At 56.8% G+C, this 24,813-nt stretch overlaps 2 protein-coding genes across 4 annotated transcripts; both read left to right on the top strand.

The window, feature by feature from the left end:
• Positions 1-933: 933 nt before the first annotated feature.
• OTOP2 (otopetrin 2) lies at positions 934-10,437 on the top strand. The gene is made up of 7 exons (XM_042256401.1): positions 934-993; positions 1,275-1,619; positions 2,169-2,305; positions 3,584-3,642; positions 4,094-4,227; positions 6,627-7,504; positions 9,888-10,437. Exons 2-7 carry the CDS (start codon positions 1,307-1,309, stop codon positions 10,056-10,058), a joined length of 1,692 nt encoding a protein of 563 aa, XP_042112335.1. The 5' UTR covers positions 934-993; positions 1,275-1,306; the 3' UTR covers positions 10,059-10,437.
• Positions 10,438-11,817: 1,380 nt separating this feature from the next.
• Positions 11,818-24,139, top strand: OTOP3 (otopetrin 3). 3 transcript variants are annotated; one of them, XM_042256399.1, is made up of 7 exons: positions 11,818-11,952; positions 17,405-17,821; positions 17,937-18,073; positions 18,998-19,056; positions 19,331-19,449; positions 21,470-22,284; positions 23,436-24,139. In XM_042256399.1, the coding sequence occupies exons 1-7, from the start codon at positions 11,934-11,936 to the stop codon at positions 23,604-23,606; spliced, it is 1,737 nt and encodes a 578-aa protein (XP_042112333.1). In that variant the 5' UTR covers positions 11,818-11,933; the 3' UTR covers positions 23,607-24,139. The 3 variants fall into 3 exon arrangements, with proteins under 3 accessions (XP_042112333.1, XP_060250999.1, XP_042112334.1); XM_060395016.1 differs by having other exon boundaries at positions 12,200-17,821; XM_042256400.1 differs by having other exon boundaries at positions 11,818-12,017.
• Positions 24,140-24,813: the final 674 nt, after the last annotated feature.

Raw genomic sequence — 24,813 nt, 5'->3', positions numbered from 1 at the left:
GGTCGCCCCGCGCTGCCCCTGGGTCCTAAACTCCCTGCTGCAGAGCTCACTGCGGTGACCCTGCCCCTGAGCCCACAGGGCCGGCCCCTCTGCCAGAGGGCCACCCCAGCGTCCCGCCCCGGGAGGCCCAGTCTGGGGGCAGTTCGAGGTCTGTCCTCACGAGAGCCAGGCGCGGCGGCCCCCGATGTCGCTACCCGTCGAGGGAACAGGCCAAGGACTGGGGAAGGATGTCTGAGGGCTGCCCTGACCCCCGCCCCCTGGACAGAGCGTCCAAGAAGGTTACGAGGACCGACCGCCAGACGGTCAGCAATCTGCACTCATTGGTCCAGGCCGCCCCCTGCCCGCGCTGTCCAGTAGAGGGCGCTGGAAGACTGCCCAGGGACTTGATACCCAAGTGCGCCCTCGCAGCATCCGCCAGAGCAGGGATGCGGGAAGGGCTAGAGGAAGACCGGACTTGGAGTCCTGCTGAGGGGGCCGGGCGGGGTGGGGGTGTGTGTGTGGCAAGGGGCATCAGGGTCCCGATCTTGGGGCGGCAACAGACGAGCACAAAGATAAGGGCCGCCGGGGCTGGGGGCGCGTCGGAGTGCCCGCGGGCCCTTGGGGCGTCTGTTGAGCTTCGGCTGTGGGTGTCGGGATCGCGGGGCGCCAGGGCGCGGTGGGCGCCGGGGGCGGGGTGTCCTCTGGGTGCCGCACTGCGGGGCCGCGCCCGAGCCGGGCTGCGCCGAGGTGACAGGGCGGCGGGGGAGGGGGCGCCTCTTAACGGGTAAATATAAATCTCACCTTATCTGGCTCCCGCACGCTCTTCCCTAAATTCAGCCCGGAAAAAAGATGGATCATGTGAGTGAGACTGAGAGGTTTATGGAGCTGAGTTCCCGCGGCTGTAAATCATCCTGCCCTCCCCGATATAAAGCGCCCGTCCAGCCCGGCGTCAGAGAGAGGACGCGCTCGCCGCCCCCTGACCCCCAGCTCAGCGCGGGCTCCCGGCCCAGTCAGGTGGGTGCCCCTGGGGGCTAGCCGGACGACGCATCTGGGGGGTGGGGGACCTTGGACGGGGTCGGACGGAGCCGCATCCGCCTCTCCCCTCCCCGTCGAGTGCGAGACCCGCACGGTCGGCTTCTCTCTTCCGCTTCAGCGCGCGCATCCTTCACCACCCGCAGCCCCCACCCTCTGCGCGGTCGAGGAGCTCCCCCAACCCCGGTCCCCAAATACAGAGATAAGATGCAGCAGGGAGAGCCCTCGAGGCTGACCTGGGTCCTGTCTGTTCCCCACCACAGTGACCCCTCCACCCTCCTCCAGTGGCCCTGCCATGTCCACGGAGCTGCCCCCGGACCCCAAGGAGAGCCCGCCGGCACCGCGGCCGGCGCCTCGCGAGGTCTGGAAGAAGGGCGGCCGCCTGCTGTCGGTGCTGCTGGCGGTGAACGTGCTGCTGCTCGCCTGCACGCTCATCAGCGGCGGCGCCTTCAACAAGGTGGCGGTGTACGACACCGACGTGTTCGCGCTGCTCACCACCATGCTGCTGCTGGCCATGGTCTGGATCCTCTTCTACCTCCTGGGCACCGCGCGCTGCCCCGACGGCGTCCCCTACCGGGACGCGCACGCAGGCCCCATCTGGCTGCGAGGTGGTGCCGAGGGGGAGGCGGGGGCGGAGGTGGGATGGGCCAGGGTGGGAGCGGGAGGCTGGGGAGCTCTCGCAGGAACCGCTGGGGGCCGTCGGAGGTAGACTGTTGAGAAGTGTGCCTGAGGGTGAGGTGCGATTGGGGGAGAAGAGGAAGGGAAAGAGTCCTGGCAAAGGGATGCGGAGAGGGCTGGAAAGGAACTTCTCTGCCCTGTCTAAAGATTGAAAGAAGGTGCTCATGGGAGAGACATTGATCTCTCAGAACAGATGGCTGTTGCAGTTGAGCCTATCTAGGGCCCTTTCCCTTATCCATGCAGCCACAGAGGTGGGGGCTCAATCGGACATCCATCCATCCACTCAATCATATACTCATCCTTCCACCCACCCATTCATCATCCACCTGTCCACCTAGCTATCCGTCCATCCATCCATCCTCTCACCTACCCCATTCATCCATGGATCCACCCCGTCATCCCATTACTTAGCCATCCGTCCTCAAATCTACAATCCCTCTCTCCTGCCTCTCTGATCCACCCCCACCCCTCATTCCCAGGTGGGCTGGTGCTGTTTGGGATCTGCACTCTCGTCATGGATGTCTTCAAGACCGGCTACTACTCCAGTTTCTTTGAGTGCCAGTCAGCCATCAAGATCCTGTACCCTCTCACCCAGGCTGTGTTTGTCATTGTCCAGGTGGGTGAGAGGAGTGTCCTTGAGTGTGGTGGCAAGGAGCCAGTGCCTGGGGTCAGGAGGTCTGAGCTCCACTCCTCTTTTATGCTGAGCAATTAATTAAGGCGGGGATAGGACTGTAGTGAAGATCACGAGTCCATAAATCTGCAAGCACCTGGTAATGAAGTAATATCCAAATGTGAGTACCTGCTTCAGGGCCCTGCGATTTCATTTCAACCTAAGCGGTGCCTGTAGTTAACACCTAGGAGGCGTCACTTGTGGCGGCTGCTCTGACTCCTAAAACTGCCCTGCCTTCCTTGGTGGCTCATAGAGGACATAGGTCTCAGCTCAGGGTCCAGTTTGGCCTCAGCCATGTCCCCTGTATTCTGAATTTGTTCAGAAAATAGGGTATCCTGTACATGGGATTTTTCAAACAAGTTCAAGTTTTTATTTGTTGCATAAATAAGCCCTGGAAAGATCTGACTGAGCTGAGGCTGGACTGGTTTGAGAACAGACCTCAGCCCAGAATGACCGCATGTATGGTTCCCTCTCTTGAAGCATCATCCATGCTGCCCAGGTGTCCACAATTTAACACATTTATGAGCTTGGCATTTATATAGTTTTAATTTTATATTTTATGACTTTAAAGAATACTCAGGCAAAATGGAAAATAAAGCTACCCCAACATCAATAACCCTGGAGAAGGAAATGGCAGCTCACTCCAGTATTCTTGCTTGGGAAAGCCCATGGACAGAGGAGCCTGACAGGCTACAGTCTATGGGGTCACAAAGAGTTGGACATGACTTGGCGACTAAACAGCAACAACATTGATAAACACTAGAGCAAGGATTTGTGGGCATCCAGGTGAGGGGGAGGACCTGGAGGGCAACAAAAGATGAGTATGGGGTGGGGGGATGCTGCCTAAGTGGAGTGGAGAAGCCCCCGAGATTCTTTTTACCTTGGACAAGACCTAACCTGAGGCTGACCCTGCACCCAGGAGTAAATAACTGGGCTCCAAACTCCACTCCCTCCACCCTGCGAAGGAACAGAAAACAAAGACAGAGAATTTACTGGTGGCATTTTGCAAACTTTTAAAGATCAGAGAAGTATTTGATACTGAATACCCTGCAGAATAGAAAGAGAGAAAACCTTGCATCTCACATTGTAAAGCTGAAATAAACGTGATCACGCAATTGGAGAGTTCCTGAGGCAGAGTGGACATAGTGCCAGGCGTGGGCCCGGCTGCTCCCAGGGTGAGCCCACCTACGGAGTAGATGACGCCACCACTCTCTCTCAACACAGACTTACTTTCTCTGGGTCTCTGCTAAAGACTGTGTTCACACCCACCTGGATCTGACTCGGTGAGTGCCTGCTCCACGCCCGTGGCCCAGTGCCCATGCCCAGGTGCTCAGTTCACCTGGCATGAGATGGGCGCTTCCCAGCCTGGGGCATGGGTCCTCCTTGTGCCCCAAGTGGGGCTTCAGTCGAGGCCCTCTCGCTTTGTAAGCCCGGTTTCAACTAACCTGTGCTGTGGGGGTGGGGGGTACTTGGTGGGATGGTGTGTGTCATGTACAAATGTCCTCTCCCTTAGAGGAGGAAGCAGAATAGCCCTTGGACACTCCCAGTTCTCTCTTGGGAGGCATCTCAGCCAGGCTGTGTTCCTTCCAAACTCATCTTCTCTGCTCACATGGGGGCTTGCCTGCTTTCTTGCTTCTCAGCACCATCTCCCAGTATAGCCTCAGCTCTCCACCTTGCTGGGGATCCGACATGAGCCAAAGACTCGAGTGACCTCTGCTCTCCGTCCCCGAACAGGTGTGGCCTGATGTTCACACTCACCACCAACCTTGCCATCTGGATGGCGGCCGTGGTGGATGAATCCGTGCACCAGGCTCACTCCCACAGCAGTTCTCACAGCAACGCCAGCCACACCCGCCTCGCTCTGGACCGTGAGTGCCCACTCCAGATTAACCCTGGCCCCTTGGTGGCCAGGCCATGGGCTGAGTGCTCTCTGGACCTGTAGAGGGCATGGAGGCACAAGAGGCCAGAGGCCCCTTCCTGCTCCAGGCTATGCCTCTGAAGAAGTCTAGATGTGGGTGACCCAGGAGGAAGAGTATGGGGAGATCTTTTTTTCTTTTTTTAGAAACCTTTTATTTTGTATTGGGGTACAACCAATTAGGGCTTCCCAGGGGGCCCAGTGGGTAAAAAAATCCACCTGCTAATGCAGAAGACGCAGGAGACTTGGGATCGATCCCCAGGTTGGGAAGATCCCCTGGAGGAGGGCATGGCAACCCACTCCAGTGCTCTTGCCAGGGGAGCCCCATGGACAGAGGAGCCTGGGCTACAGTCCCTAGGGTCGCAAAGAGTCTGACGTGACTGAAGCCACTGAGCACATGCGCACACAGCCGATTAGCAGACATGCTGTGATAGTTTCAGGTGGACAACAAAGGGACTCAGCCATGCATAGACGTGTATCCATTCTCCTCCAAACTCTCCTCCCATCCAGGCCGAAAGGGACATCTTTTCACCCTGGATGGTACAGCCTTGGTCCCACTGTCCCGGTCTCCATTCCACCAGAGGAGGGATTCGGGCTCCAGAGACAAAGGGCACAGCTGAACAAGCTGGAGAGAGCAGATGGGAGGCAGGGTGGCTCAGTGGTGGAAGCGCAGGATCAGAACAGAGTGTCTGGCGAGGAGGAGAAGGCAGAAATAATAACCGTGATGATGATGGTGACCACTTATGGAGCGCTATACATCAGGCCCTGTGCTAAGTGTCTTAAACACCATCTTACTTAACCCTTGCCACCTCCCTATGAGATGGGTACTATTAATATTCCCATTTTACAGATGCAGAAACTAAGGCATAGAGAGGCTAAGTAGCTTGCCCAAGGTCACAGAGCTTGACAATGGAGAACTACCATTAAGACCCATCTTTGATCTGAATCATCAGAAAGATGATTGGAGACAGAAATGGCCACCCACTCCAGTATTCTTGCCTGGAGAACCCCCTGGACAGAGGAGCCTGAGGGGCTACAGTCAATAGGGTGGCAAAGAGTCGGATGCGACTGAACACACAGTATTCTATGGTGAAGAACAGGCCCACAGCCCCCCCGGTCCTGGTTCTCTGGACTTCTTTAGGGCCCCCCACTGCCAGGATCAGACTAGATGACCAAATCTACTCGGACCTGAAGACACACACACACCCAGCACGGCAGGGTCCAGGAGTGGAAAGCGTGGATCCAGGCGATCCCAGGCCAGCAGGACTGACAAAGGGCCGCCCTCCACATACAGAGGGCTCCTGGGGATGGTTGGAACCAGCCCAGGGCGGTGGATGACCTAAAATGCTGGGGCTGCGGGGGGTACAGAGAGGCGCCCGGCGAGGAACCTGCCTCGGGGGTGAGAGTCACAGCATTTGCATCAGCTCCACCATCACAAGCCACTTGCCCTCAGTGAGCCTCGGTTCCTTTTTCTGCAAAACCAGCTGAGATAGTTCTGGGGATCAAAAGAGATGTCTGCCAAGGCCCGAGATATCCTACACATCAGAGCACACTCTGGATGTGGGACGAGATTCCTATTGGTACAGTACAAACCGAAGTGACGGAAGGCCCTGGTCAAGACCTGGGCACAGCAGGTGCTTTCTGGCTGAGGCAGATGCAGGAGAGAGAGGCGAGGAAGCTTGGAGTTTAGGGGTTGCCAAGGGGGCAACCTTCTATTAGGACCAGAGCCTTGCCTGTCTTGAGCAAGTCATGACTGGTGGGGAAGGTTTGGGAGTGTGTTTCTGCAGGAATGGGATGGGATGAAGCAGTCAGTTCTGCAGTTGAGACTTTCTTTAACTTTATTTACTTATATGTTTATTTACTTTTACTTTGCCTGCGCTGGGTCTGTTCCAGCACGCAGGCTTTCGCTGGTTGCAGCTCACCAGGGCTTCTCTTACTGCACCGCACGGGCTCTGGAGCACACGGGTTCTCTCGTTGTGGCCCTTTGGGTTTAGCTGCCTCACAGCCTGTGAGATCTTAATTCCCCGACCAGGGACTGGACCTGCATTGGAAGGCGGCTTCCTCACCGCTAGAGCATCAGGGAAGTCCTCCAGATTTTTTTTGTTGTTGTTGTTAGTTGAGCCCTGGATATTGTTCAGAGACGTGCCCCACGGTCTCTGGCACATAGTAGGCGCTCAGTAAATACTTGTGGCGTGAATGAACGTGCCAGGCCCTGTGTAGGCATTTGGGGTACAGTGGTGGCAGCTCACAAGCTTGGCCTTCCAAAGGTCACGGTCCAGGGGTGAGGCTCTTCAGATGGGGTGCCTCCGGGAAGGCGGGAGGCCAGTGCCGCTCCATGCCATCTCTCCGCAGTGGAGCGTGCGAGCAGCGCAGTCGGGGGAGACTGCTCCTGCGACACGGCGGTCTGCCAGATCTTCCAGCAGGGCTACTTCTACCTGTACCCCTTCAACATCGAGTACAGCCTCTTCGCCTCCACCATGCTCTACGTCATGTGGAAGAACGTGGGCAGGCTGCTCGCCTCCTCTACCCCCAGCCACAGCCACGCCCCGTCCCCCGTCAGCCTCTTCCGGGAGACCTTCTTTGTCGGCCCGGTCCTGGGCCTGATGCTGTTCGTGGTGGGGCTGGCCGTGTTCATCATCTACGAGGTGCAGGTGAGCGGGGAGCGGGGCCGCACCCAGCAGGCCCTGGTCACCTACTACAGCTTCAGCATCGTCTGTCTGGGGCTCATGACCTTGGTCAGTCTGAGTGGCTCGGTCATCTACCGCTTCGACCGCCGGGCCATGGACCAGCACAAGAACCCCACGCGCACCCTGGACGTGGCCCTGCTGATGGGCGCTGCCCTGGGCCAGTATGCCATCTCCTACTACTCCATCGTAGCCGTGGTGGCGGGCACCCCCAGGGACCTGCTGGCGGGGCTCAACCTAGCCCACGCTCTGCTCATGATCGCCCAGCACACCTTCCAGAACGTCTTCATCATCGAGAGCCTCCACCGGGGCCCCCCCAGTGCTGAGCCTCACGACACACCCCCCAAGGAGCCCTGCCATGGCCTGACCTTTGCCAACCTGGATGCCCTCCATACCTTGCCCGCCTGCCCGCCCACTCCCAGGCTGGTTGGCCCCAGCCCAGCAGGACCTCAGGAGGCTGCGAGCGTCATCGTGGTTCCCAGGAGCCACTGGAGACGCCGGTGCTTGAAGGACATTTCCCTGTTTCTCCTGCTCTCCAACATCATCGTGAGTACCCAGGCGGGGACAGGCGCGGGCTCCGGGGAGGAGAAAGCCAAGGAAAATGCTCTTTTTATGGTTTCTTCCCCTGGCCTTCTCTGTCTTGCCCCCATCCCCTTGGAAGCATCCTATGCCTCTCAAGGAAAACAGCAGGTTCAGGGAGGGTTGGGAGCAGCCCCGGGGCAGACAGCATCTCAGGGCATACAAAGAGAATGAGATGCCAGCATTCTGGCCTCAAGGCTGCAGATAGAGCTGGAAGAGTCTCAGGGAATGCTGACATGGGGCTGGGAGGAGGTGAGAGGGAGCTGGGGCGGGGTGGGGGGGACCTCGCTCCCAGACGGGAGGTGTGACTGCTCCTGGGAACTTGTGACCAGCCTGCTTCTTAGAATAATCGGAGCAGCGACAGGAAGTGGCAGGGACCAGTGTATGTGTGAGTGGTCTGTCAGCAGAGTGCAGTGGCGGGCTGGCCAGGAGAGGAGCACCCGCAGCAGCCGCGCCCTCCCCAGCGAGTCCACAGAGCCCCTTTCTAATTTTTTTATTTTATTTATTTAATTTTTTTTTTTTTTTGGCTGCGCTGGCTCAGCATGTGGGATCTTCATTCCCCAGCCAGGGATCAAATCCACACCTGCTTCCTTGGAGGGCAGAGTCTTAACCACTGGACCACCAGGGAGGTGCCAACCTCTTTCTAAGAGAAAGAGAAAGTGTTAGTCACTTAGTCATGTCCAATTCCTGTGATCTGCCAGGCTGTCCGTGGGATTCTCCAGGCAAGAATACTGGAGTGGGTTGCCATGCCTTCCTCCAGGGGATCTTCCCAACGCAGGGATCGAACGCCGGTCTCCTGCACTGCAGACAGTTTCTTTACCATCTGAGCCAAAAGAAAACTCCTCTGTATATCGTCCGGCTTGACCCAATATAAATATGCCTCCTGTAGGAGAACACGCTTCCTGAAGGTGCATCCTCATAGAAAAATACTCCGAGTGTATAGCTCCAACCCAATAGAGAAAGGCCCCAGTGTAGAAAGAACCCCTGGGAGGGAAATCTCTAACAGAGAAACATGTTCCCCTGTGAATACATCCCAAACAGAGGGCACACCTCAGTGAAGTGTTGCTCAATATAAAGATAGTCCTTTTAGCTGTAACCTCTAACAGAAAAATACCTCTAATATAGAAAACATCTTTAAATAGATGGGAAAACGGGTATACCCCAATGTAGAACACATCTCCAGAGGGGTTGCATTTCAGTGGGGGTCTACAGGAAAAACTGAGGTGCATTCTTGGCAAAGTCCCCACTTTGAATATTGCCCCTCCTACTGGTAACCTAGGGCTTTCCAGGTGGTGCAGTGGTGAAGAATCTGCCTACCGATGCAGGAGATGCAGGAGGTTCGATCCCTGGTTTGGGAAGACCCCCTGGAGCAGGAAATGGCAACCCACTCCAGTATCTTGCCTGGGAAGTCCCATGGACAGAGGAGCCTGGCGGGCTACAGTCCCTGGGGGTCGCAAAGAGTCGGACATGACTGAGCATGCACATAAGCACAAATAACTTATTTTAAAAAAAAAAAAAAAAAAAAAAGAGCAGTCACCAATCTCTGATGTAACAGTAGAAGCAGTAAGGACCAAAACCTCCTCCAGCCCTGGCCACGCACTCCCTCACTTTCTCCCGAGGCCGAGCCTACAGGTTAAGAGTCACTTGGGAGGCCGCTTTTGCTCCAGGTATCTGAGTCTGGATAAGCTCTTAGAGTGTCATCTCCAACTCCATTTTATAAGACAGAGGCAGGCTCCGATTTGGGCTGTGATGTGCCTACGGATGTGATCGGAGAGGGTCCAGCCTAGCCCAGAAGCTTTTTCTCTTTGCCTCACGCCCCATGCCTGGGTTCACAGCCAGAGATGAAGCAGATTCCAGCTTCAACCTCCCCCCACACCTGGGAAGAGGGTGGGAAGTGGAGGGTGAAACTGGAGGGTGGAGCTCATGAAGAGCTGGGGTGGGGAAGCCTTCTGGCAGGATCCTGGCCCCCCTGGCCTGGGCCTGTCTGCTTCGACCGCCCTCACCCACAGGCCTCTCTCCAGGAGAGAGCTGCTGCTGCTGGTTTAACCATTTATTCCAAATTCTCATGTCACCTACTGAAACCTCTTCTCCTTTCTCCCCATCCCACAAGTGGGCCATCCTGAGGGTGGAGCCTCAGCCTGGGGGTGGGCAAGCTCAGTTGGGCACGTTTACTGAGTTCCCTTGTGACTGCCAGGCTCTGCCCAAGGGGCTGCAAGCCCCCTGCTCGGCAACAGCCAGCCCTCGATAGCCACAAAACCAGAGGGCGGGGACCCCCATCCTGCCCCCCGCCCACAGAGTGACACGCAGCCCCCCGCCCGGGCCAGGTCCTGACCCTCCTCTCTCCCCACAGCTGTGGATCATGCCCGCCTTCGGGGCCCGCCCTCACTTCAGCAACACCGTGGAGGTGGACTTCTACGGCTACTCCCTCTGGGCAGCCATCGTCAACATCTGCCTGCCTTTCGGCATCTTCTACCGCATGCATGCTGTCTCCAGCCTGCTGGAGGTCTATGTGATGTCCTGAAGCCCCGCTCGGGACCTCGGGAGGAGGGGCTCGGCTCGTGAACCCACCCAGAGACCCCCAGGAATGAAGCCGAGGCTGGCAGTCACTGTGCCATGTACTCTCCATTCCCGTCCCCGCACTGGCCCCAGAGTGGCATTTTCACAAGAGTTATTTTTCCAGGATGAGTTTTTAGATCACCATCAGGACATGCACATTCACCCCAGCATGAGCCTGGGGGTGGAGCCGCTGGGGGAGGACCCCTTGCTGCACCCCTTTCTAGGACCAGACAAGGCCTGGAAGCGTCCTTGGCTCTGGGTCCACCCCCACCCCCAGCCTGGTGACCTGGCCAGTGCTGCGGCCTGGAGCTGGAAACCAATAAACCTGATGTTGCCCTATGCCACCTGGCTCCCCACTTCTTGTCTCAGCGCTCACCTCTAAGATGATCGCAGGAGGGGGGTCTTGGGGTCAAAGCTGCAAGGACCCCTGGAGAGGTTGAGGTCTCAGGCTTCTCTGTGGGCAAGCCAAGTCTGAGTTACAGACTAGTACCTGGGTGGCTGGGAGCGGCTGGGTGGAGTCCCCAGGCTTCCACCTCCCTCTTCGCTTTATCCTCAAGTGACATAGACATTTTTTTAATGTGTTCCATGACACGTGAAAGGTTGGGAAGGACTGACTAATCCAACTGCCATTTTACAAAGAAGAAACCTGAGGCCCAGAAGTATAGTGACTTGCCCACAGTCCCACAGCAAAAGGAAGCCAGCACTTTTACTACTAAGAATAATAATTTTCAAACTTTTTTTTCAAGCATCAGAGCATTTGTTTCCTCTCAAATAAAACATTTCAGGGTCTCACATTTACAACACACGCTGATATAACCCAGTTTATAACCTGGCAGTTCTAGCTTAACAGGTGTTGGGTGGCACAGCCCACCCCATCAGGGCCTCCCGTCACCCACCACCTGCCCCTCCCTGCGGTCCCCGAGGCGCCTCTCCAAAGCCCTCTAGCTTCTACTCTATAAAAGATATAGAGATGGGGGTGACTGTGAAGTGGGGACACCCGGGTGGGGCAGAGGACTTGCAATCTCATTGTTCTCCCAGCCCTTCGACCCTCTCTGGAAGCCCCCCAGTAAAATGATTTGATCCCAAAAAGGAGGGAGGGGGAGATAGAGGAGAGATTGAGAAAGTCAGAGATGGCAAAGGAGGCGCCAGCAGCTAGCGGAGTCAGAAGGGGGACAGGTTGGGATGGGGCCTGGGGTGGGAGGAGACGGCATTTAGAGGGGAGAGTGGGAGCAACAGGGTCGGGCGCACAGGGGACTTTGGAGAAAAACCTGCCAGGACTCCGCCAGCAGGACTAGGTGGGCAGGACGCCAGGCTCCAGGGAGAGCTGAGGAGGGCCAGAGGGGGCGCCCCCTGCCCCGGCCCCTGCCCTGTCGGAACCAGGTCTCTTCCGCCCCAAGTTCACGTTTGACTTAGGGGGAGAGAGGGTGCGGCAAGGCTGGTGCTAGGTGGGGTACGGGAGGTGGGGGGGCGGAGCGACCCCAGATCTATGGAGGACGGCTCGTTCCCTGCTGGGCCACCAGAGGAAAGTGTGGCCTGAACCCCGAAAGGCCTCTACTTTGGCCTAAGGACATTGCACCCCACCCCACCCCTGCGCCGCGTGTCTGCACCGCCTTCGGCCCCGCCCTCCGGTCCAGCCGCCTCGCTATTGGCTGAGCCGTCCGGGGAGCCCCCGGCAGGGTAATTAATGAAGGATTAATGAGAGCCCCAAAGTCAACAGAAAAATCAATGGGCCACGGAGCCCGAGAGGCAGCAGCTGCGCAGTCCCGCGGGGGCAGGGCGTCGGGGGCCTCGGTCCCCGCGCGGGGGCCTCATCTGGACAGACGGGAGCCAGCCGGCGGCGATGCCTGCCCAGGCCTCAGGTAAGGCTTCCCCGCGGCGCCGTTAGGGCCTGGAGCGCCCTCGCACTCCTGCAGGAGTATTCCAGGTGAGCCCACCCTCGACACACACCTACTGCGCTCCCAAAGTGAGGTTCAGAGACCGGGGGCTGCAAGGACTGGGGCGGGAGGGAAGCCAACCCCTGGGGACCTGAACTTCAGCCCCTCTCTGATCGCCACCCCAACCTCAGCTCCGCGCCCCATCTCCTTTTCCCTGGCTGGGGGCGCACAGAGCTCGCCTTGCCATAGCCGCGTCCGAGCGCGCACAGCCGAAGCCAGGAGGAAGAGAAACGTCCGGACGGCTGAGGTTGCCCGGACGCCCAGTCCGAGGCAGACGTGTGGCGACCGTCCTAGGCCTCGCAGTCCCTCGAGTGGCTCGGAAAGAAATGCCGAAGCTCCCCGGCCGGTGCTCAGCAGCCTCCTTCGGAACTGGCCGGGCGCCGCGCCCCGACGGCTCCGCAGCTTTCATCACTGCCTCTAATCAAGACCCACAAACCAGTTTGGTGTCTGGGCCCTCCTTCGGACTGGCGTCGCGCCGAAGGGCGTGTCAGAGAGTGGTGGATTTCTCTTTGTCAGTCTGGGCGCCCTCACCCACTTCCCGCGACCCCAGCTTGCCCACCCCAGCACCCTCTCCGGGGGGAAGGATCCTCTCCGCCACTTTGAGGGCTCCCTCTAGCTGCCGATGCAGGGTTGGCCCCTGGGGATGGGGGCGGGGAAGATAGTCAAGGCGAAGACCCCTAGAGGATAGGACTTCCTCCTCCAGCGTCCTGTCTAGGTCTGCAGTCCAATCAAAACTGCCCCCCCCCTCCTCCGCAAATTCACCAATAACCTTGACCCTTGGGACTCCTCTCAGACTGGACAGAACAGGGAGGAAGTGCATAAATAGTTTAACACTCAGATCATTCTGTGTGCCAGGCACAGCTCTATAGGTATGTGCGTGTGTTAAATCATTTACTTTTGAGGGAACTCCATCAGGTAGGTATCATGCATTAATTCCTTCGTTTACCCGTTCAAGAAATCTTTATTGAACGTCTACTGTGTAGCAGGTACTATTCCATAGTTGTGTGTGTGTGCAGATGAGGAAACCGAAGAGAAACGCCCGGAATGACAAGAGAAACAGAGATTCTAGGGAGCTTGTCCAAGATCACCCTGGTAGTAAGTGCCAGATTCTGGCATTAGGCGGTCCTCCAGCCTCGGTGCAGATTCTGGGAAGGCGAGATGGGGCAGTCAGGTTTGGGAGGAAAGGAGCAAGGAGTTGTCCCTGTGAGCTTCAGGCTTGCTCAACCTGGGCGGGGGAGTCTTAGGGGAAAAGATAAAGATCTTCTGGAAAGGGTCTGATGCCTACGGGTCTCTGTCCACGGCTCTGGTGCTGAAAGTTCCCCAGAAAATGCCAGAGGCAGTCAGCAAACATTGGTTCAGTGTCCTGACTGTAACAAATTTAGGGGTAGGGTGGGGTCTGAGATAAGCAAGGCCTGGTCTCTGCCCAACAGGCACACCCGGAGCAGTATACACCCACTCTCGATAGACGCTTAGGCAAAGAGAGAAGTCTTCCCAGGAGAGGTGCTTAAGCTGGATGGTGACAGTGGGCAAGAGCGATTGATTAGGGGAGGACAGCACAAGAGATGGAAGGAACAGCAGGCTGGAGGAGTGATGATGGGGGGAGACGGCAGGAGAAACGGGGAGTCCTCTGGCTGGGCCTGTGGTGGGCATGTGCCCGGGGTGTGAGAAGGGGGCTGGACAAGGAGGAGGGTGAACTGGAGCAGGAAAGACAAGGACTGGGAAAAGGATAGGAAATCACTGGTGGAATCTTTAAAAGAGCACCAAGTTTTGTTATTCTATTTGCCCCAGAAGACGACCTTAGGAGGTATAAATATTGGGCAGGTTGCACATGGGAAAGTGAGGGCCTGAAGCGGCTGCATTTCATTTATTATTTTAATTTTGACTGTGCGGGCTCCTCATTATGGTGTGTGGGGGTTTCTCTAGTTTAGCTCATGGGCTTATTTGCTGCTCAGCCTGTAGATACTTGAGCTTCCCTGGTGGCTCAGGTGGTAAAGAATCTGCCTGCAATGCAGGAGACCTGAGTTCAGTCCTTGAGTTGGGAAGATCCCCTGGAGAAGGGAATGGCTACCCACTCTAGTTGTTGATGGACAAGGAAGCCTGGTGTGCTGCAGTCCATGGGGTTTCAAATAGTCAGACACGACTGAGTGACTGAACTGAACTGACCCACTCCACAGTTCTTGCCTGGAGAATTCCATAGACAGCGGAGTCTAGCAGGCTATAGTCCAGGGATCGCGAACAGTCAGACATAACTGAGCTACTAGCACTGTGGGGTCTTAGCTCCCCAACCAGAAACCAACCTTGCACCCCCTGCATTAGAAGGTAGGTTCTTAACCACTGGACCACCGGGGAAGTACTGAGGCTGCATATGAAAGCCAAATATGCTGAGGGTCTTCTGCTGGTTCCATAGAGGGAGAGTCTAAAGCTCAGAGTCCAAAGAGAGAGACAGAGCAGAGCACAGCTAATTAAAACAGAGTATGACCAAAGATGCTCCAGCCTCAAGCGTGGGTGCAGGGCAGGTATCTAGAGGGACCCCCTAGTCCAGCCTTAGGTGAGGGGGTTCAGGGGAGGATTCCTTGAACCGGTGCGACTCCACTGAGTCCTGAAGGACACCCTGCAGTTTAGCCAAAGGGTGAGGGGGTGGGTATGATGGGTAAAGGGTGGGGTGTGGGAAAGACAGGGAGGTGAACAAAAGCAGAGGATTCTAGGAACTAGGCAGCAGGATAGCACAGCCCATGGGCAAGGGGGAGGGTCTGAGAACAGTGCTGGAGAGGGCGGTCAAGGCCAGACCAGGAAGCAACAGCAGCTGCCCTCCCTTGATCACTTTGCACAGTCCAAGCCCATGCTAAACATACGCTGCCTCATTTCTTTTCTTTTTAATTTAAAATATTAGTTTATTTGGCTGCACTGAGATTCTTAGTTGCAGCATGTGGGATCTATTCATAATTCCCTGACCAGGGATTGAGCCCGAGCTCCCTGCATTGCGAGCATGGGCTCTTAGCCACGGGACTGCCAGAGACGGCCCCCTGGCTTCATTCTGAAAGGCCATGGAGGCCACACTAGGTAGTATGGCCTCTACATTGAGGGCAGTTGGTTGCCTTTGCAGGGATCACAGTAGGGGAGAGACACAGTGGGTAGGGAGACTAGTTTAAGAGGGAGCCAGGAACCAGGGTAGTGGTTGAGGTCAAGAAAATCTCAGAGCTGTCTGTGAGCTGGAATACACAGGGGCGAGGGGACTGGCGAGGAGGACACATGGTTCCTTCTGGAAGATGTAGGGATAGCGATGCTTCTCTGAGACAGTGAATTAGAATCAGGCCTCTGGCAGCCTGGAGAATGGGGACGGTGAGTGCTTAGGACCCTGAGCCCAAAGCACCAGGAACGCAGGGTAGCAGCAGGTAGAGCACCTGGCATGGGAGGGGTGGGGAAGGAACCTTCTCACCGGGACAGCAGCTGCGACCAGTGGGGCATCCCCACTCTCCAGTGCAGCTCTACGTGAACCCAAAGGGCCCATGGGGGGAGGGTGCTAGACTTCAGGAAGGGGCCCTGAGCTGGGTATGGGGGTGACCCAGGATCTGGGTCAAGCAAGGGGGGACTAAGGGGTTTGCTGTTGCTCTTTAGTCCCTCATCACGTCACACTCTTTCACAGCCCCGTGGACTGTAGCCCTCCAGGCTCCTCTGTCCATGGGATTTCCCAGGCAAGAATACAGGAGTGGGTTGCCATTTCCTTCTCCAGGGATCTTCCCAACCCAGGGATTGAACTCATATCTCCTACATTGGCAGGCAGATTCTTTACCACTGAGCTACCTGGGAAGCCCAACAAAGGGAGCAGGCCCAAGTGAAAGCTTGGGGAAGCTGAGAAAGTAGCAGGAGACACTCAGGGGAAAGAGAAGAGTCAGGGATGGAATTCCCCGCATTGAGCTGTGCACTCCTGAGACATTGAGGCCTCCAGGGAGGGTACAGACGGAATTCAGTTCTATCAAAGTCAAGGGCATGAGAATTCCCTGGTCATCCACTGGTTAGGACTCTGTGGTTTCACTGCCGAGAGCACAGGTTCAATCCCTGATTGGGGAACTAAAATCCCACAAGCCTCACAGCAAGGCCAAAAAAAAAAAAGAGAGAGAGTCAAGGGCCATAGCATTTGTGCTGATCCCAGGATGTCCCGTGCTTATGGTAGGCACTGCAAATCAGTGTCAGAACTTTTTTCCTTACGCCTTTAATGTGCTTTAAAATTAATTTTAGGAAATAAGATAAAAACTTTAGGACTTCCCTGGCAGTCCAGTGGTTAGGACTCTGTGCTTTCACTGCAGGAGGCACAGGTTTGACCCCTGGCTGGGGAACTAGGATCCCATCTGCAGCACAGCACGGTCAAAAAATAATAATAATAACTTTACAAAAGTAATGTTTAAAAAAAAAAAAAGCAAAAAACCAGAACATTAGCCACTCCTCCCAGTGCCCGTGTTTTCCTCCTTTTCCCAGAAGCAACTCCTATTATGAACTCGATGGGTGTCTTCTAGAGCTTTTCAAAGTAATTCTATATACAACCATTTTGCTGTTGTTCAGTTGTAAGTTGTGCCCAACTCTTTGTGACCCCATGGACCCTCCAGGCTCCTCTATCCATGAGGCTCTCCAGGCAAGAATACTGGAGTGGGTTGCCATTTCCTTCTCCATATAGCACCCATGCTGCTGCTGCTGCTAAGTCGCTTCAGTCATGTCTGACTCTGTGCGACCCCATAGACGGCAGCCCACCAGGCTCCCCCGTCCCTGGGATTCTCCAGGCAAGAACACTGGAGTGGGTATATAGCACCCATAACAGAGCATTATTTCAGATACAGCATTCTTTCCCAAGGATGGGAAAGCCCAAGCGCACACTTGGCCGTGGGATCCTTCTCAGCACAGCACCCTAGTCAACCACGACCCAACTGATCAGAGTCAGAATGGGAGAGGACACCGACTTTGCTCTCCCTGACTTCAGGAGTGAAACTCCTTCCAGAAGACAGGGCACGCACAGCCTTTTGGGGTGAAAAGTCACAGCCTTGGAAACAGCCAGTGGCCAAGCACTGTGCAGATGCCCTTGGCTCCCTTGCTGGACGCCACTATTCCACCTAAGATCAAACACTGAGGCAGGAGGACAGGGGTGGGGTGGGGGAGAAGTGGTCCTCAAGCCCCTTTAGATAACCCCTAACTTTATGTGGAACACAGAGGGCTGGTCTCTTTGAACCTTCTCTGGTCCTGTAAGGTAGATGGGGTAGCTGCTATGATTTCCAATGTCCCGATCAGAGAGGTTGCTTGGCTTCCCTGGGTCACACAGCAATGAGAGGCAAGAGTGGAATGGAGCCCAGGACAGCTCGGCAGCCAACAAGAACCCTGTCTCCCTCCCCAGCCCCTACTGAGGCTCCACCCATGGCCACTCCAGAGGCTCAGGCAACTAGAGAGGCTCCGGCCAAGGAGAACCAAGTGGCCTTGGGGTCCGAGTGGACCAGGGCCCCTGCCTCGCCGGTCCAGAGGTCCTGGCTGGCAAGGCACTTCTCGCTGCTGCTGCGGCGGGACCGGCAGGCCCAGAAGGCCGGGCAGCTCTTCTCGGGGCTCCTAGCGCTCAATGTGGTGCTCCTGGGCGGAGCCTTCATCTGCAGCATGGTCTTCAACAACGTGGCCGTCACGCTGGGGGACGTGTGGATCCTGCTGGCCGCGCTGAAGGTCCTGTCCGCCCTCTGGCTCCTCTACTACACCGCGGGGACCACCCGGCAGCCGCACGCCGTGCTCCACCGGGACCCGCATGCAGGCCCCGTGTGGGTGCGGGGTGAGTGTCCGGGCGCCCGGAGCGGGGGTGGGGGGTGGAGGTGGGTGCAGAGGCCGGGGGAGGGACGGTCCCCGCTCCGGGAGGTGCCAATGGCCCCCACCCGCCGCCCGGCCAGGTTCCCTGGTGCTCTTCGGCAGCTGCACCGTCTGCCTCAACGTCTTCCGCGTGGGCTACGACGTGAGCCACATCCGCTGCAAGTCGCAGCTGGAGCTGGTCTTCCCCGCCATCGAGGTCATCTTCATCAGCGTCCAGGTGACTGGCCTCGCCCACCCCCACTCCGCACCCTATGCCTAAAAACAGCCGCATCAGCAAACCTCTGCCCAGAGGAGGTGCCCACACACACCACGCCCACCCGCCACCCCAACATGCCCCCTGTGCCCACACCCACGCCACCCGCAAGTGCCAGCATCAGCGCTGCTCAGGGAGTCTCTGAAACGCAGACACCTATTGATATGTCTGCCAGTACATGCCTAAATCTACACCCCCACCTGGATATACAGAGCTTTTTTTTTTTAATACAATTTATTTTTTATTTGGTTGTGTGGCATGTGGAATCTTAGTTCCCTGACCACAGAGGGAACTGGTGCCCACTGCAGTGAAAGTAGAGTCTTAACCACCGGACCAAAGGGAAGTCCACAGAGCTACTCTTCTTTTTTCTAATAATCTTATTTGTTTCGGCTGTGCGGGTCTTCGTTACTGCAGGGGCTTTGCTCAGCTACAGAGAGCAGGGGCTACTCTCCGGCTGCGGTGGACGGCCTTCCCTTGTGGGGCACGGACTCTAGGGCACGTGGGCGTCAGTAGTTGCAGCTGCCGGGCTCTAGAGCGCAGTCTCAAGAGCTGGGGTGCACCGGCTTAGCTGCTCCAAGGCATGTGGGATCTGCCCAGATCAGGGATTAAAACCAGAGTCTCCTGCCCTGGCAGGCAGATTCTTTACCCCTGAGCCACCAGGGAGGCCCAGGCGTTCCCATTTTAGAGACGAGGAGACTGAGGCTCAGAGATGTTTTGCCACTGGTCCAAGACCACACAGTAAGGAAACAGTGGAGCCAGGAATCCAGGCCAGATGTCCTCACCGTCTCTTCCACTGTAAATACACACGAGCCACTGGCGCACACACACCATGAACCCACCACCCACCTCCACCCCAACCCTCCGGGCTCAGAGCCTGTTCTCTTTCAGACCTGGGTGCTCTGGAAACACTGTAAGGACTGCGTTCAGATCCAGACCAACTTCACTAGGTGAGATGTGGGCCCCTTCTCGCCTTGCAACAACTCCTGGGACACCCCCATCCCCCACCCATGCCAGCCCTCCACAGCTTCCCTGGGCAGGGTGGCCCTGGGACTATGGATTGGTTGGGTCCCGGGGAGCCCCTAGGGCCACCCCTCCTGAAGTTCTAATAGCAGGTAGGATCTGGCTTTGGGTGAGAGCAGTCCCCCCAAAGGCAGTGATGGTGAAGCGCGGTACCCACGGCGCTGGCCAGGCTGTGTGGGCAGAGTGTAGCACCTCCTCCAGGTGTGGCCTGATGCTGACGCTGGCCACGAATCTGCTGCTGTGGCTTCTGGCTGTCTCCAACGACTCCATGCACCATGAGATCGAGGCTGAGCTCAGCGCCCTCATGAAGAAGCTCTCAGGTAAGAGGAGACGGCGACCCCCCCGTCTCTGAATGTGCGCACACACACATGCACGTTTCCGCAAACAGGTGAGGCTCAGTGACTCTGTACAGTTGGGAGCAAGCTCTAGAGTCCAGATCAAGACTCAACAAAAACACTGTTGCCAGGGGTACTGACTTTTGCCTGCATTCTGGGCCTGCCCCACCAGGTTCTAATGCTCCACAAGCCCTCTCCGGGCACCATCTTGCTATCACTGAGCTAGCCACTAATCCACCAATAAGTCCAGGTACTCCCTACACCCCTGGTATCTTCATTTTACTTGCAAGAAGCTGAGAAGCCTTTACAACTGAAAGGAATGTGTCTTCCCAACACATTTGTAGGCACCTGGACATGTCAGATATCAGGAGGAACAGAATGTTTCTGGGCAGAAAGAACTCCCTGGATCCTCCCATGTACGCAGTGCCCCACCTATACAGGGTGCACTTAGAGGCCATGTCCTACATGGGAAGGAACATTGCTGTCTGTGGGATTCAGCCGCACCTGTGTGTATACAACCCCCCCTCCCAGGTGCCATCGCCGTGTTGACTTGTGTACAGCCACGCCTTCTCAGCACACTCATGCACTCACACACCCATTGCATAAATCTTGGCACGCCTGGATACTGTGGCATTCTTTATGCTCCAGATCCATTCCTCAGAAGAGCTATGCAAAGAGAATTTTTGGCAAGTGACATCACGCGTTTTTTAATTATTAAACAATTCAGACATCTAGATGAGTAGAACAGGCCATACCCATAACCTAGATGTAATCATTTTTAACACTTTGCCATATTTATTCCAGTATTTTTGGTGAGTTACTTATCTTATAGAAAGCCTGTCATTTCATCTCAAAACATTTCAGTATGCAAGCCTTTAAAATAATATATTTCCCTACATTAGCAAAATGCTATTATAATCGCTAACTTCCTTAACATCATCCCCATCCCCATTTATATGGATAAATCTATATTTGACTTTGTCCAATCAGTCTAAGAAATGTCATTTACAGATGGTTTGTTCAAACATGCAATACATTTGGTGGCTCAGTTAAGTCTCTTTTTCCCTAATGACATTGAGGTTGGTCAGGTTGCTTCCTCGTGGTGGCATTTGACTTGTTCCCCTCTTCCCTACTTTTCCTAGAAATGGGAAGTGTGGACTGAAGTGTTTATTAGATTCAGGGGGAGCATTCTGGACACCAGCATTCCACCGGGGATGCTGTGTCTTTGCAGGGCACCTCATCACAGGAAAGATATCTGATCACCGCACAGTGGATGCTGTTGACCGAGCAGGTGTAGCTGCCAGAGCATCTCAGTGCAAGGTTACAGATTTCCCCTCGTGCTCAGCAAGTCATCCATAGAGCTTTGGCCCTGAAGACATCACATGTCAAATGCTTTATCTAAGCTTGGCCCCTGAGGTCTAGAATCCTTTTGTCAAGAAATGATCATCCTGGGGACTCCCCTGGAGGCCCACTGGTTAAGACTCCATGCTTCCCCTGCAGGGGGCAAGGGGTTCGATCCCTGGTTGGGGAGTTAAGGTTCCACACACAAAAAAATAAATAGAAATGAGCACCCTGTTATTTCTGCTCTGTGTGTGTGTGTGTGTGTGTTTTGTCGCGCTGGGCCTCTGTTGCTTTGTGAGGGCTTTCTCTGGTCGCTGCGAGTGCGGGTTTCTCCTTGAAGTGGCTTCTCTTGTGGCACACGTAGGCTCAGTAGCTGTGGTGCATGACCTTAGCCGTTCCGAGGCACGTGGAATCTCCCCGTACCAGGGACTGAACCTGTGTCCCCTGCATTGGCAAGCAGATTCTTACGTGCAGCGCCACCACCCGTTCTGTGATTTCCGACTTCCCTCTCTGGGCCTCAGTTTCCACGTCTGTAAAATGGGTGGCTGGGTCTCTTCCACCTCGGCCACACTCCAGGAGGTGAACAGGATTGATTCGTGCCTCTGGTTTCCCCCGAGCAAGGCCCACCTGAACCTCTGTCCCTTCCCGCCCTGCCCCCTCCCAGGCAACGGCACCAACACCTGTATGTGCCTCAACGTCACCATGTGCGAGGTCTTCCAGAAGGGCTACCTGATGCTCTACCCCTTCAGCACCGAGTACTGCCTCATCTGCTGCGCCGTGCTCTTCGTCATGTGGAGGAACGTGGGCCGCCGCCTGGCACCTGCCGCAGGCGCCCCTCCCGGCGCCCCCTCCTTCCGCCTGCATGGGGCCATCTTCGGGCCGCTGCTGGGCCTGCTGGTGCTGGTGGGAGGCGTGTGCGTCTTTGTGCTCTTCCAGATCCAAGCAAGTGGCCCAGCCATTGCGCGTGAGTACTTCACTGTCTACTATGCCTTCTACGTGGCCGCGCTGCCCGCTATGAGCCTGGCGTGCCTGGCTGGCACGGCCATCCACGGGCTGGAGGAGCGAGAGCTGGACACGCTCAAGAACCCCACCCGCAGCCTGGACGTGGTGCTACTGCTGGGTGCGGCGCTGGGCCAGACGGGCATCTCCTACTTCTCCATCGTGGCGATTGTGGCCACCCGTCCCCACCAGCTGCTCAACTGCCTCATCCTGGCCTACTCGCTGCTACTCATCCTCCAGCATATGGCCCAGAACCTGTTCATCATCGAGGGCCTGCACCGCCGCCCGCTCTGGGAGGTGACTCCCGAGAGCCTGGCCGGGAAGTGGGAGGCCGAGCCGCCCCGCAGGGGCTCCCTGCTGGAGCTGGGCCAGGACCTGCGGCAGGCCTCGCTGGCCTACATCCACTCCTACAGCCACCTCAACTGGAAGCGGCGAGCCCTCAAGGAGATTTCCCTCTTCCTCATCCTGTGCAACATCACAGTGAGTGCCGGGGCGGGGAGACGTGGGGGTGGAGCTGGTGAGACAGCCCCAGAGAGCCTCATTCAGGAAGGAACGGATCAAGGTGCATTCATTGCACGTTGACAGTCCCCAGGGCGGCTGGCTTGTCCTTTGATTGCCAAGGACACAGGCCTCTTTCCAACGCGCTCGATGCTGCTTGAGAGTGGTAGCTGGCATGGATGAAGGTGCCAAGCCTGTAGCTAAGTGCTCTTTATAAACATGTATGTAGGATTTTTCCCCAGGGGAGCTTACTGCTTAGTTGGGGACACACAGGGGGACCAGTTAGAGTTATCAAATATTTAATCATCCCCTGAATTCAGTCGAAGGAAGAGATCAGAAAGTGCCTGTATTTCTACAGAAGCTCTAGGAGAAGGTCTTAACAGTAATACTCAATACCTGGTGGCTGCTAAGGCTCAAATCCACCTTTCCCTGCACCTCGCTGAATCGTCACCCTAACACGTGAAGCAGGCGCTGTTGTTGACCCCATTTAACAGATGAGCAGACTGAGGCTTAGGCTGTTTGACCTGCCCATATTCCCAGAGTCTCCAAGGGGCAGTCCCGGGACAACTCCAGGTTGTTTGAGCCCATGCTGCTACTGGCTGTGCTGGCAACACCTCCGATGGCAAAACCTCTGGTCCAGGCAGAGCATAAGTAACAAATTGGCCCTAAAGGGAGGTAGGAGCTCAAAAAAGAAAATGTGGACCCAAGTGTCCGAGGAAGGCTTCGTGAAAGTTTGGTCTGGGCCTTGAGAAATGAGCAGAATTTGGACAGGAGGCAGGGTCAGAGTGGAGTGGGCAGAGAGTCGTGACAGCGGAAGAATGGACCCAGAGCAGAAAAGAGGGATGGAGATCGAGGCCAAGGGGATCCCCACTTGATGGAGCAGGTTGTCCCGTGGGAGTGGCAGCCAAGGGTCTCAGCTGGAACTCAGGCTGGCTAGCCCCAGGCAAGCTGAGGAGGGGGCTCAAGGCCTTGAGGGGGAGGGAGATATAAGGGCAGAGGGGCTGGCTCTGACATCCTGAGGAGGAGGAGGCGTGGAGAGGGCGCAGGTTCGGGAGGCCTGCCTCCCCTGAGCCGAGGGCCGTGGGGGATGGGAGAGCCCCCTGCCTCACTCAGCACCCTCCTCTCCTTCCCAGCTCTGGATGATGCCTGCTTTCGGCATCCACCCGGAGTTTGAGAACGGGCTGGAAAAGGACTTCTATGGCTACCGGACGTGGTTCACCATCGTCAACTTTGGCCTGCCTCTGGGGGTCTTCTACCGCATGCATTCTGTGGGGGGGTTGGTGGAGGTCTACCTGGGGGCCTGAGGGTGCCCAAGGAACCCATGCCCTGCAGACCCCCACAGTGCCAGGGCCAGGGAGAATGTCACCCAGATGCCCCATTCCAGGGGCACCTAGACCGGCCTGGCATCCCCAAAGCCTGCTCTGCCCTGGAACCTCCCTGGGGGGCAGTGTCACTGTCTCCAGGCCCAGACCAAGGGCGGGGCCTGGACACTGAGCTGCTAAAGCCCACACCCAGGACGGAGCACGCGCCTGCCCCCTGCTCCCCACCGCAGTCAGCGCAGCCCAGGAGGAAGCCCTCCCTCGAAGCTACCCTCTGGGACAGCCCTGCGCTGGGAGTTTGGGAAGGCGCAGCCCCTCCCCAGCCAGGCCTGGGGGCTCGGCCTCCTGCCTGGCCCAAGCTCGGCCCAGGACATCTGGAAGCTCGTGGCTTGGCAGGCCGCACTGCCCTTGTCTCCCCACACACCCTGTCTCCTAATGAGCTCCTTAATTAGCTGCCAGGCAGGGTTCAACAGCCCTCTCTCCCGCTGCCATAAACCCTGTTTGTTTGATCGATTCCATTCGGGCTTCGTGGCATTTGTTCCCGGGGACAGAGCTGCCGCTCCACATACAGTGGGAAGGAAGTCCCCCTGGGCGGGGCTGTGGAGCTGGAACAGTCCTACTTCTGGGCCAGGAGGGGTCTAAACCCTTTGTATGGTCCTCCCCTTGTCTGATCCACAGCAGGAGAGGGGAAGAGAGAGGCTGGGGCTTCCACATCCTCCCACCCCTCGCCAGCCCCTGTATTCCCCAGGACACAGCCCTGGGGGACTTTCCCCAGCTGCTGGGTCCTCTGAGTCTTCGGGCGGGAAGGGAGGGCACTCCTAGCCCATCCATCTCCCTGAGCCCAGTGCAAACAGTGAGCTGTGCCCAGGGTGAGGGCTGGGGTGGGGCCTGGGGAGGGCAGCTCCGCCCCTGCTGGCCGGCTTGTACCCCACAAACCTGGGTGCTGGTGAGCACAGGGCTAGAGTCCCAGGGACCCCCAGGGTGGCCAGTAGAGCCCCTAGGGGCCATACAGGAGGTTGGGAGGCAGACCCTTCGCCTCTCCTGTGTGAGCTTTTTCTCTGAGGGCACCACAGCAAGGGAAGCCCAACCCTCCACTTCTTCACCCAAGAAAATGATGGATGTTGGTCATGTGCCGAGGGCCCTCTGGGCCTGACTCTGGCAGGCAGAGCCCCAGCATCCCTGAAAACAAGAG

This window comes from Ovis aries, chromosome 11, assembly GCF_016772045.2.
Source record: "Ovis aries strain OAR_USU_Benz2616 breed Rambouillet chromosome 11, ARS-UI_Ramb_v3.0, whole genome shotgun sequence".
Lineage (NCBI taxonomy): Eukaryota > Metazoa > Chordata > Mammalia > Artiodactyla > Bovidae > Ovis > Ovis aries.
This window is presented reverse-complemented; position numbering and strand designations above follow the sequence as displayed.